This window comes from Hyla sarda, chromosome 7 (genome assembly GCF_029499605.1).
Source record: "Hyla sarda isolate aHylSar1 chromosome 7, aHylSar1.hap1, whole genome shotgun sequence".
Classification (NCBI taxonomy): Eukaryota; Metazoa; Chordata; class Amphibia; order Anura; family Hylidae; genus Hyla; species Hyla sarda.
The window spans coordinates 218195952-218209116 of record NC_079195.1 but is presented as its reverse complement, the minus strand read 5'-3'; the positions used below and the strand labels follow the sequence as shown (position 1 = coordinate 218209116).

Sequence of the window (13165 nt, the reverse complement as noted above, 5' to 3'; positions counted from 1 at the left end):
ATGCCGCCACGCCCCGCCCACTCACTGCAAGTCTATGGGAGGGGGCGTGACAGCCGTCACGCCCCCTCCCATAGACTTGCAGTGAGTGGGCGGGGTGTGATGTCATGAGGGGCGGGGTTATGACATCACGATCTGCCGTCTCCAGCGGAGAACTTCTTTAAAGGGAATGTGTCACCAAATGTTATTTTTATTTTTTTAGATTAGGTTAAATAATGTTTTCACATTTTTTTAAATATTTTTTAGAAATATATATAAAAAAAAAATTTAACTTGTCACAAAATATGAAAAATGAAATAACAACTTGTCATATTTCCCACTGTTGACCAGCAGATGGAGCTAACATGAGGAATCTGGGGAAGGCAAGCAACTTGTGAATACACTACTGAAAATCTGGTCTCGCTTGTGCATGAGAGTAGGGGGTGGTGGGGGGTGGTAGTCTCTTCAGTTCCACTGAGTGCGCCATTTTGTTGGTGTCTATAGAGTGGTAAAGAACAGACAACTGGATGTCACCTCCAGAGCTGGGTCATTGCAGACTAAGGATATGTTCACACTATGGAAGGTCATCCCGCAAACTGCACAGGAAAACGCCGTTTCATAGACTGTTATGCATTCCGCGTGGAGTCTGCTGAAAGAAAGAACAGCAAAATAATAAGTAGGGGTTTTGGAGGTGACTGGAGGATAAGATGTGATGTAACATTAGCATACTGACTGCAGGTTTGGAGGTGACTGGAGGATAAGACATTATAGAACAGCAGAATAGTGAGTACAGCTTTATTGGTGACTGGAGGATAAGATTTGATGTAACTTTAGCATACTGACTGCAGGTTTGGAGGTGACTGGAGGATAAAACATGATAGAACAGATCATTTGCCATTTAGAAGCCTGGGAAAGCTGTGTGTTACAGTAAGACCCTGTAATTATTACTGGGCCATGAGTCATTAAAAAGAGTTTGAATGTCACACACAGCTTTTCCAGGCTTCTGAATGGCACATGATCTGACTAGCACTGACACATTCCTTGCCATTCAGAAGCTATTGGAAAGTTTTGGGTGACAGTCAGACCACTGTTATGACTCATGGCTCTGTAATGGTTACAGGGTCTGACTGTCACGCACAGCTTTCCCAGGCACCTGAAATGGCCAGAAATGTGTCAGTTTTAAGCAGATCACATGCTTTTCTGAAGCCTGGGAAAGCTGTGTGTTATAGTAAGACCCTGTAATTATTACAGGGCCATGAGTCATTAAAAAGAGTTTGAATGTCACACACAGCTTTTCTAAGCTTCTAAATGGCACATGATCTGTCTAGCACTGACACATTCGTTGCCATTCAGAAGCTATTGGAAAGTTAGTCAGACACTGTTATGACTCATGGCTCTGTAATGATTACAGGGTCTGACTGTCATGCAAAGCTTTCCCAGGCACCTGATTGGCTAGAAATGTGTCAGTGCTAAGCAGGTCACATGCCATTCAGAAGCCCAGGAAAGCTGTGTGTGACAGTCAGATCCTGTAATCAATACAGGGCTATGACTCATCAGACTAGGGTCTCCCAACCAGGATACCTTCAGCTGTTGCTAAACTACAACTCCCAGCATGCATGGACAGCCGAAGGCTGAATGTCACATTAGACAGTCTGAATGTCACATACAGCTTTGGCACAGCCTTCTAAGACCTGCAGCCGTCCCTGGTGTAAATCCTCCTTTAGCACGGGGTCGGACCTCATTTCTTGTCCCTTCTCATGGCGCAGTCCACGCTATGGAAGTTAGGGAAGCGCTGTGCTGCAGACACCAGCTGCGGGGCGACCCGAACTCCCCCTTCTAAGCAGATCCTCCGCACTCCCCCAGACTGAAAGCCAGAGAGGCGCAGAGTCCAGGTCCAGCTGCCGGTACCATCAGGAGGATGGATGGTAGGAGCTCGGCCGGTATATAGGAGAGCCAGCAGGGGATAATGACTATAGTTCCAGAAGCAGCCACTGGTGCTTTACAGCGGAGGCTTCCAGACTTCACCAACATGGCGCTGGTTCCTCTTTTGTCGCTGTGTTCTGCGCATGACAGACATGCGCAGAACACAGCATTCTAGTCCCTATTACTTTTTTACAAGACGGTCTTATGGCCAGTGAATGCCGTAGAGCATCTGTGATGGTGTCATTAAAGGGGTACTCCGGCCCTAATACATCTTATCCCCTATCCAAAGGATAGGCCCTCATGCCCCCTCCCATAGACTTGCATTGAGGCGGTGGGGCGTGATGCCACATGGGGGCGGAGTCATGACATCACGATACGTGGTTGTCACGCTGCACACGCGGAGCCTCCAGCGCTGCGGAGAGCTCGCAAAGGTGGGTGCTGATTGACAGATTGCAACGGGACCCCCGCGATCAGACATCTTATCCCCTATCCTTTGGATGGGGAATAAGATGTATTAGGGCCGGAGTACCCCTTTAAGTGACATCCTCACAGATGCTCATGGTAATGGCAGCCCCCTATGCAAATATTAAAGATGAATAAAAGGTTAAACAAATGAAATACACACCATAAACACAAATGATATAACTTATTTTACATAACAATTTCATTAATATGTTTTTAAGAAAAGTGACTGTTTCCCATTAATACCAAGTAGGATAATGGATGTGTAGAGAAATGGTTAAGAGTATCGCCACCTAGTGGTACATGTGGAACAAGATCTATTGACAATCAGCTGTGCAGAAAATATAGGAAGGTTCTTTGTGCATTTGACCCCATCTCTTCCTTTTTAGCATTTTGTTCAAGCTGCCAATAGAATACAATTACTATTTGAGAATATTTTTACAATTGTAGAAGGGATTTCTGTGTACACGCACAAGAATACCAAAACTACAATAAAACTGCCACATGTCTATAAAATATAACTAGTATAATACTGCTCCATATGTACATGGATATAACTACTAAAATATTCCTACTATGTACAAGAATATAACTACTATAATACTGCTCCTATGTACAAGAATATAACTACTATAATACTGCTCCTATGTACAAGAATATAACTACTATAATACTGCCCCCTATATACAAGACTATAACTACTATAATACTGCCCCTTATATACAAGAATATAACTACTATAATACTGCCTCCTATATACAAGAACATAACTACTATAATACTGCCCCCTATATACAAGAATATAACTACTATAATACTGCTCCTATATAAAAGAATATAACTACTATAATACTGCCTTCTATATACAAGAATATAACTACTATAATACTGCTCCTATATACAAGAATATAACTATTATAATACTGCCCCTATACTATAATAATACAATACTGCTCCTATATACAAGAATATAACTATTATAATACTGCCCCTATACTATAATACTGCCCCTATATACAAGAATATAACTACTATAATACTGTCTCCTATATACAAGAATATAACTACTATAATACTGCTCCTATATACAAGAATATAACTACTATAATACTGCCCCTATATACAAGAATATAACTACTATAATACTGCCCCTATAAACAAGAATATAACTACTATAATACTGCTCCTATGTACAAGAATATAACTACTATAATACTGCTACTATGTACAAGAATATAACTACTATAATACTGCCTCCAATATAGGTGAGTGCTGAAGCGTTATTTCTACTGACCTACATTCCTGGATATTGTATATTTTCTGCTTCATTTTGTGCACCCCTATTTATCCTTGTACTGCGGATATCACCTGTCCTTCCAGTGACTGCGCTGCAGGATTGCCGTGATACAGTGGTGCGGTCTCATCCTCCTCTCTACCACGAATACTATAACTACTATAATACTGCTCCTATATACAAGAATATAACTACTATAATACTGCTCCTATATACAAGAATATAACTACTATAATACTGCTCCTATATACAAGAATATAACTATTATAATACTGCTCCTATATACAAGAATATAACTACTATAATACCGCTCCTATATACAAAAATATAACTATTATAATACTGCTCCTATATACAAGAATATAACTACTATAATACTCATCCTATATACAAGAATATAACTACTATAATACTGCTCCTATATACAAGAATATAACTACTATAATACTGCTCCTATATACAAGAATATAACTACTATAATACTGTTCCTATATACAAGAATATAACTACTATAATACTGCTCCTATATACAAGAATATAACTACTATAATACTGCCCCTATATACAAGAATATAACTACTATAATACTGCCTCTTATATACAAGAATATAACTACTATAATACTGCCTCCTATATACAAGAATATAACTACTATAATACTGCCTCTTATATACAAGAATATAACTACTATAATACTGCCTCCTATATACAAGAATATGTCTACTATAATACTGCTCCTATATACAAGAATATAACTACTACAATACTGCCTCCTATATACAAGAATATATCTACTATAATACTGCTCCTATATACAAGAATGTAACTACTATACTACTGCTCCTATATACAAGAATATAACTACTATAATACTGCTCCTATATACAAGAATATAACTGCTATAATACTGCTCCTATATACAAGAATATAACTATTATAATACTGCTCCTATATACAAGAATATAACTGCTATAATACTGCTCCTATATACAAGAATATAACTGCTATAATACTGCTCCTATATACAAGAATATAACTACTATAATACTACCCCTATGTACAAGAATATAATAATGAAATACCTTTTTTTTTATATTTTAGGACAATTCAGAACTCCTTACGGCCTTGCTTCATGGTGGAGCAGATATTCAGCAGGTTGGCTATGGGGCGCTCACCGCTCTACATATCGCAACAATCGCTGGAAATCACGAGGTGATGTATTATCTCGGTGACACTGGATGATTGAATTCTGTGATATGCTCCATGTTTGATCAGTATGAGGACAATAACACAATCATAAAAAATGTATGTGTCAGAGATACATGACAACTGTTTTGGTCAGTGGAGGTCTGGGTGCTGAGACCCCGACCAATCTCTAGAACAAGCCATTAAAAGCATTCCTCTATGTGCTTGATCTACTCGCTGTCTCCTCAATGCAGGGGAGAGGCTCTTTAGAGTTTCCATAGGATCAATATCCTACAGCAGTGTTTCCCAACCTGCGTGCCTCCAGCTGTTGCAAAACTACAACTCCCAGCATGCTCGGACAGCCTTCGGCTGTCCGGGCATGCTGGGAGTTGTAGTTTTGCAAAAGCTGGAGGAACACAGGTTGGGAAACACTGTCCTACAGCGAGGATTGTGGTTCTTTCCTCTTGTTCTAGGGAACGATGGGGTCTCAGTACTCAGACCCTGACCGATCAAAGCCATTGACATGTCTCTATGTCGGGTTAGCTACCATTGTACTATAAAGCTTATGGTTGTTCTTCAGGTTTAGCTCTATTGGTGTCAGGGTCACATGTAGGGTTTCCACCTGACCGGTATTTTACCGGCACAGACGGTATTTTGGCCACCCTGCCGGTATTTTTTTTATTAAAAATACCGGCAATGCAATGGCCGGTATTTATCCAAGCAATCCTCCAACTCCCGGAATGTTGCACCATAACCTATACCAGTGTTTCCCAACCAGAGCGCCTCCAGATGTTGCACAACTACAACTCCCAGCAATGCCCGGTCAGCCGTTGGCTGTCCGTGCATGCTGGGAGTTGTAGTTTTGCAACAGCTGGAGGCACACTGGTTGGGAAACACTGACCTATACTATATACTACTATATAGTCTAACATGCTGGGAGTTGTAGTTTTCATTTGGGGGCAGCTGCTGAGCCACAGGTTGTATCAGGACATGCTGGGAGTTGTAGTTAATAACCAACTGCAACTCCCGAATTTATTTAAAAAAAGAGATCAAAAAGTCACATCAAAACAAAAACATTGGCTGTCCAGGCATGCTGGGAGTTGTAGTTTTGCAACAGCTGGAGGCACCCCTGGTTGGTAAACACTGACCTATAACATATACTACTATATAGTCCAACATGCTGGGAGTTGTAGTTTTGCAACAGCTAAAGGCACCCCTGAGTAGGAAAACACTGACCTATACTATATAGTACTATATAGTCCAACATCCTGGAATTTGTAGTTTTGCAACAGCTGGAGGCACCCCTGGTTGGTAAACACTGACCTATACCATATACTACTATATAGTCCAACATGCTGGGAGTTGTAGTTTTCCTTTGGGGCAGCTACTGAGCCACAGGCTGTATCAGGGCATGCTGGGAGTTGTAGTTAGTAACCAACTGCAACTCCCGAATTTATTTTAAAAAAGCGATCAAAAAGTCACATTAAAATAAGAATGGGGCTGTTAATAACTACAGATCGGGGCGCAAAAAATGAGCCCTCATACAGGTCCGTATAAGGAGGAATAAAAAAGTTATAGGGGTCAGAATAGGACCAAATTTTTCCCCCACATGTGTATCCTGTGATGTCACGCATATATAATTAATTATGCAAATTAGCATAGCCGGTATTTTTTTTACAAGAAGGTGGCAACCCTAATCACATGACTACGGCCGCAACAGCCATTCGTCATCCATTGTAGTATCAATGCTCCAGACAGTCTTGGCCCATGAACTGGTGTTAAAGGGGTGGAAACTTTTTTTTTTTTTTAAGTCAACTGGTGCCAGAAAGTTAAACAGATTTGTATATTACTTCTATTAAAAAATCTTAATCCTTCCAGTACTTATTAGCTGCTGAATACTACTGAAGAAATTATTTTCTTTTTGGAACACAGAGCTCTCTGCTGACATCACGAGCACAGTGCTCTCTGCTGACATCTCTGTCCATTTTAGGAGCTGTCCAGAGTAGGAAAAAATCCCCATAGCAAACATATGCTGCTCTGGACAGTTCCTAAAATGGGCAGAGGTGTCAGCAGAGAGCACTGTGCTCGTGATGTCAGCAGAGAGCTCTGTGTTCCAAAAAGAAAATAATTTCCTCTGTACTATTCAGCAGCTAATAAGTACTTGAAGGCTTAAGATTTTTTTTATAGAAGTAATTTACAAATCTGTTTAGCATTCTGGCACCAGTTGATTTAAAAAAAAAAAAAAGTTTTCCACTGGAGTACCCCTTTAACAGAACCAACAAAGGTGTCTAAACCCAGTAACAGCGCCACACTTATCAACAGGTTCCAAATGGGATTGCAGCTAATCGCCATTTTATTTATAGATTTATGCCGCAATACCACACGCAAACTGCAGACGGGTGGGGCGCTGTTTTTATAAGAAAACAACCGCGTTTATCCAATCCTGTACAAGTATGAGGTGATGCAATAGTCTGCAGTGCAGGTTTTTGAAAGCAGTAGAACTCTTCACCTCTCATCCTTCCTAGAAAAATCAATGTGAATCGTGGCCAATATGTAGCCGAGTGTAAACTGAATTTTCGAAGCTTAATTGGCATTTATAAAGCAATAATAATCGCAGGTATTTTGTCCTGATAATGAAGCAGCACCGGAAAGGTTAAAGGTCATATATTTTTCCTAAAGAAGCATAAAGAGAAGCCTCTCATCTGTCAGCGAGTTCTCCTGAGATCCCCTCAGCCTCACACCCTTCTATTAAATCATGTGGAAGTAAACAAGACCCCGAGTCTGACCCGGACCCAGAATGTTTCGCCACCCATAGGAATTCATATAGACTTCTATTTAAAAGCAAATGCAGAGGTCATCGCTTTTCCATTCTGCTCTAAAAGGCTTCACTAAACTTCAATATATTTCCGCATCTCAATTGTTTGGCTGATGTCTTGTGGCCTCATCATAAATCCCTCAAGGATTCCTATTGGGGGTGTCTGGGTATTGTTCTCCGCTCTCAGGACAAATGTCAGCTTTGAATGTAATTCTGCTGAAAGAGAATGTAATGCAATGGAAACAAATTACTGTGAAATATGTCATAATATAGAAAACTAACAGAGTACCCAGCACTGCACTGTCTTCCCACCTAAACCCCATGGGAAAGGAGAAGCAACAATGACGCTCTTGTCCTTATATCCCAACCTGATATCCCATCCTCATATCACAGCCTGATATCCCAACCTCATCCCAACCTGAATCCCGTTCTCATATCCCAACCTGATATCCCATCCTCTTATCTTGTCCTCATATCCCAACCTGATATCCCATCCTCATATCACAGCCTGATATCCCGTCCTCATATCCCAACCTGATATCCCGTCCTCATATCCCAACCTGATTTCCCGTCCTCATATCCCATCCTCATATCCCATCCTCATATCCCAACCTGATATCCCGTTCTCATATCCCGCTTCATATCCCATCCTCATATCCCGTCCTCATATCCTGTCTTCATAACCCAATCTGATATCCCGTCCTGATATCCCATCCTCATATCTCGTCTTCATATCTCAACCTGATATCCCGACCTCATATCCCATCCTCATAGCTCATTCTCATATCCCAACCTGATATCCCGTCATCATATCCCTACCTCATATTCCGTCCTCATATCCCGTCTTCGTGTCCCGTCCTCCTATCCCGCTTCATATCCCATCTTTATATTCAAACCTCATATCCCGTCTTCATATCCCATCCTCATATCCCATCCTCACATGCCATCCTCATATCCCAATCTGATATCCCAATCTGATATCCCGTCCTCATATCCTGTCCTCATATCCGGACCTCATATCCTTTCATCATATCTCAACCTCATTTCCTGTCCTCATATCCCATCCCCCACTGACTCTGTGTGCTACAATTCAGCAGTGCTCATCTAGACCCTACTGTTCCCTCACTGCATTTACCTACTTTTCCGCACCCTCTGGGTAGCCAGATCAGGCCTCATGAGCAGCATACTGGTTTACCTATATTACCTATATACCTTCTATGTCTATCTTCTTGCACAACCCTACAAGGTTAGTAGACATCATAGGTGTGGTGGTGGCCTAATACCACTCAAACTACTTTACAAAGAAACCCCCCCCCCCCCCTGCTTTAAGAAAAACAGTGTCATCAGATCATGGGTGATACCCCAGACCTATCATATCCCACAAAAAATCCCAAAATATTATATCTTAGGACCTAATCCTGATCACGAGCATATGATTTATAATGTGTCTAGCACCTATATTTCTCTCACAAATACCTTCTTTCTGTTGCTCACTTGATTTTTTCACCCTGTGCTCTGTTAGGGACGTGCCCTCCCTCTTAATGACTCCTCTTCCTCCCTGAGTCTGCTGTGCTGTGCTCGGTCTCTTCATTCAGTCTCTGCAGGCTGCTGTACAACCCCTCCTCTTTTCTTGCTTTAGTCTGATAGAACAGGAGTGAGCACAGAGGAGTACTAGTCCCACCCTCACTTCCTTGACATGGTCCCCAGCCTGTCCTTCAGCATGGACAAAGATTATGCTTCAGTCAGACAGGATTATGTTCTGGATGGTATGGGGACCCCTAGTGGTGTTTTTTTTTTGTTTTTTTTTATAAGCCATGATTTCTATAAGAAGAAAATAAAATTTTCTTATATAGTATATTAGAAAGGTGAATGTTTTGCCAACATATAAACATTTTTTGAATCTGACATTGCCCATTTAAGGTTGGAGACCCCCAAATGTCATTGCATAGAGGCAGTGAAAAAATTGTATTGTAGACCTGGATGGGATCCATAGGACAACATCTTGTAATATGGCGTCTTGACTTGCGCCCGTCGTCCTCCATGTTGGCGGCTGATTTCACTCGGAGTCAGTCACATAATTTTATGTGTAGTTCACGGTCCAGCGGTTGAAATATTCGCCTGTAATAGACTCGGATAAATCAGGCGTCGGCGGGCGCGGACCGCTCTCTAACATATCTGCTGATGTTTACATTTCATCATGCTTCTGTCATTGCTTCATTTCTCCTCGTATGTGAAATCTTTATTCTTTCACGCTCAGGCTGTCGACATTTTATTACAACACGGGGCATATGTCAACGTGCAGGACGCCGTATTCTTTACCCCATTACACATTGCCGCATACAACGGCCACGAGCAGGTGAGATATATATTAAATTCAATTGTCGACAGAACATAAAATGTTGGTAGGGATGTAGCAGAGCTGGATTTGTCATTTTATTCTATAGAACAATCCGCGGACCCCAGGATGTTGCGAAACTCCAACTCCCAGCATGCCCGGACAGCCAACGGCTGTCCGGGCATGCTGGGAGTTGTAGTTTCGCAACAGCTGGAGGGCCATTGTTTGGAGACCACTGCTATAGAGCTAGGGGGAAACAGAAACGTTGGTGATTATTATGGAGACTGGAGAAAAGGCCATCCCACCCACCTACTTATGTACGGACTGCCCAGGAATTTAAAGGGTAACTGTCATTAAAATAAATTTTTGCTATTGCACTCCTTATGGTAAATAAAAAATATTTCTAATATACTTTGTTTAAAAAAATTGAAGATTTCTATGTTTTATTTGTGCTTAAAAAAGCTCAAGAGCATATTTTCCCCCATCTTATACACAGACTTTGGACCAAAGCCCAAACACAGGAAGTGCAGCCCGGAGTGCTGAGGGGGCGGTGTCCAGCCTCATCCAATCACAGCTCCTCTCACACTTAACTGCCATATGCTGTTGGCTGGACACACCCCCCCCCCCCCTCAGCACTCCAGGCTGCACTTTCTGTGTTTGGGCTTTGGTCCAAAGTCTGTGTATAAGATGGGGGGAAAATGTGCTCTTGAGCTTTTTTAAGCACAAATAAAACATAGAAAACTTATTTTTAAACCAAAGTATATTAGAAATCTTTTTTGTTTACCATAAGGAGTGCAATAGCAAAAATTAGTTTTAATGAGAGTGCCCCTTTAAGGTAAGGGTATGTTAAAGCGGCGGAATTTCCACAATTCTGCAGAAATGCGGAATGCTTCCGGTATTTCGTCTGAATTTCTGTGTTCTCAGAGCACAAAATTCTGCCAAATTTTAAGGAAAACGATCACCCGTTCACCCACACTAAACCCAATATACCGGGTTATAGTGCGGGTGAGCGGGAGACCGATGCGGGGTCCCTGACTCATATACGTATTTGAATATTCATGGGCGCTGGTCACGTGTGCGCCTGTGCCTACTGAGCGGTCACTTGACCAGTGCTCATGAATATTGAAATCCAGCCGTTGGGCCCGCCTCCAGCGCGCAATTCACAGAAGAAAGAAGACGATCTTCAGAGGGACCGTGCGCCGGACATAAGGTATGTATATTAGTCAGGGACCCCGCATCGGTCTCCCGTTCACCAGCACTATAGCCCGGTGTACTGGGTTAAGTGTGGGTGAACAGGTGACCGTTTTGCTTTAAATCTCACTGATTTCAATGGAATTCCACTACGGAATTTCCGCAAAATATCAGCAGAATTTTGACGGAATTTCTGTGTTCTCAGACTGGTCTTTGTGGAGTGCCGAAAGCAGAATTTCTGTGGCAGAATGCCCGCCGCGGAAATTCTTCTGTCTGAATGAGACAGGGGAATCGCATTCAAATCAATAGGCCTTATGGGGGAGATTTATCAAAACCTGTCCAGAGGAAAATTGCTGAGCTGCCCATAGCAACCAATCAGATCGCTTCTTTCATTTTTTAGAGGCCTTTTCAAAAATGAAAGAAGCGATCTGATTGGTTGCTATGGGCAACTCAGCAACTTTTCCTCTGCACAGGTTTTGATAAATCTCCCCCTTATATGTTCTCTTCCCCCCGACATCTTGAAGGAGATTTATTAAAACCTGTCCAGAGGAAAAGTTGCTCAGTTGCCCATAGCAACCAATCAGATAGTTTCTTTCACTTTTGAAAAGGCCTCTGAAAAATGAAAGAAGTGATTTGATTGGTTGCTATGGGCAACTCAGCAACATTTCCTCTGGACAGGTTTTGATAAATCTCCCTCCTTATCCCTATCCAAAGGATAGGGGATAAGATGTCTGATTGCCAGGGTCCCAGCAATTTCTGTGCAGCACCAGGCATACGTTTAGAATGCTGGGTGCCAACTAAGGGGGTCGTGATGTCACAGCCACGCCCCTCATGACATCACCCACGCCCCCTCAATGCAAGTCTATGGGAGGGGGCGCCACGCCCCCTCCCATAGACTTGCATTGAGGGGGTGTGGCTGCCCGCTCCAAGCGATCGGAACAAAATGTTTCAAAGGCAGGGGCCAGCGGAGTACCCCTTTAAATGAGACTCTGTGTAAATCCGTGGATAACACGTCGTGAAATGACAAGATCGACTCAGCATCGTGGAATTGTTACTTAAAGGGGTACTCCGCTGCTCAGCGTTTTGTAACAAAATATGTTCCGAATGCTTAGAGCTGGCGTCGGGAGCTTGTGACATCATAGCCCCGCCCCTCATGATGTCACACCCCCTCCCATAGACTTGCATTGAGGGGACGGGGTGTGACATCATGAGGGGCGGGGCTATGATGTCACAAGCTCCCGGCATCTGCTTTAAGCATTTGGAACATGTTGTTCCAAACGCTGAGTTGCAGAGTACCCCTTTAAGGAATTGTCTATATATGAAATGTGTCTGTTTTTTTTTTTTTATCTATTACCCTTTTTCTTGATACGTGGCAGGTCACTCGTCTCCTCTTGAAATTCGGCGCAGATGTTAACATGAGTGGAGAAGTTGGTGACCGACCCCTGCACCTCGCCTCAGCCAAGGGATATCTCACAATCACTAAATTATTGCTGGAGGAAGGAACCAAGGCAGAAGGTGAACACTTTTTATTGTTTTTTTTTGTTTTGTAAAAAAAAACAAAGCCCTTAAAGGAAAACTGACAGCGGGTTCCCCCCGGATTACAATGAGGTATTACTTACACGGATCCGCATTCCAGTTCCTGAGATACCTGTGGTATTAACCGGCTTTGCTAATTTGGAAATGGCCGCCATTGCGCAATGGAGACAGGACCCATCATACCCATCATCACTGCCTCCTTCCGCTCTGCTCTGATATGCCTGCCCACCTTGCGCTCATATGGGCGAATGTGTCTAATGAATATTCATAAAGTGGGCGGGCATATCGTTGCAGAGGGATGGAGTCAGGGATGCTTGGTATGCCAGGTCCCGCCTACATTGCAAAGTCAGCCATTTCCAGGGTTCACACTACGTTTTCTCCCATACGGGAGCGCATACGGCAGGGGGGAGCTAAAACCTCGCGCTCCCGTATGTGACCGTATGCGCTC

The 13165-nt window shown here is 42.5% G+C and overlaps 1 protein-coding gene across 10 annotated transcripts in view; it reads left to right on the top strand.

The window, feature by feature from the left end:
• Positions 1-13165, top strand: part of TNNI3K (TNNI3 interacting kinase) — a 245454-nt gene that overhangs the window by 39652 nt on the left and 192637 nt on the right. For all 10 annotated transcript variants that reach the window (XR_008846664.1, XR_008846665.1, XM_056532720.1 and 7 more), the window contains 3 exons: positions 4757-4867; positions 9913-10011; positions 12558-12696. Coding sequence is in view for 8 of the 10 variants with exons in the window: in XM_056532720.1 (XP_056388695.1) it covers positions 4757-4867; positions 9913-10011; positions 12558-12696 (349 nt within the window). In the remaining 2 variants the exon portion in view is untranslated. The remainder of the gene's footprint in view (positions 1-4756; positions 4868-9912; positions 10012-12557; positions 12697-13165) is intronic.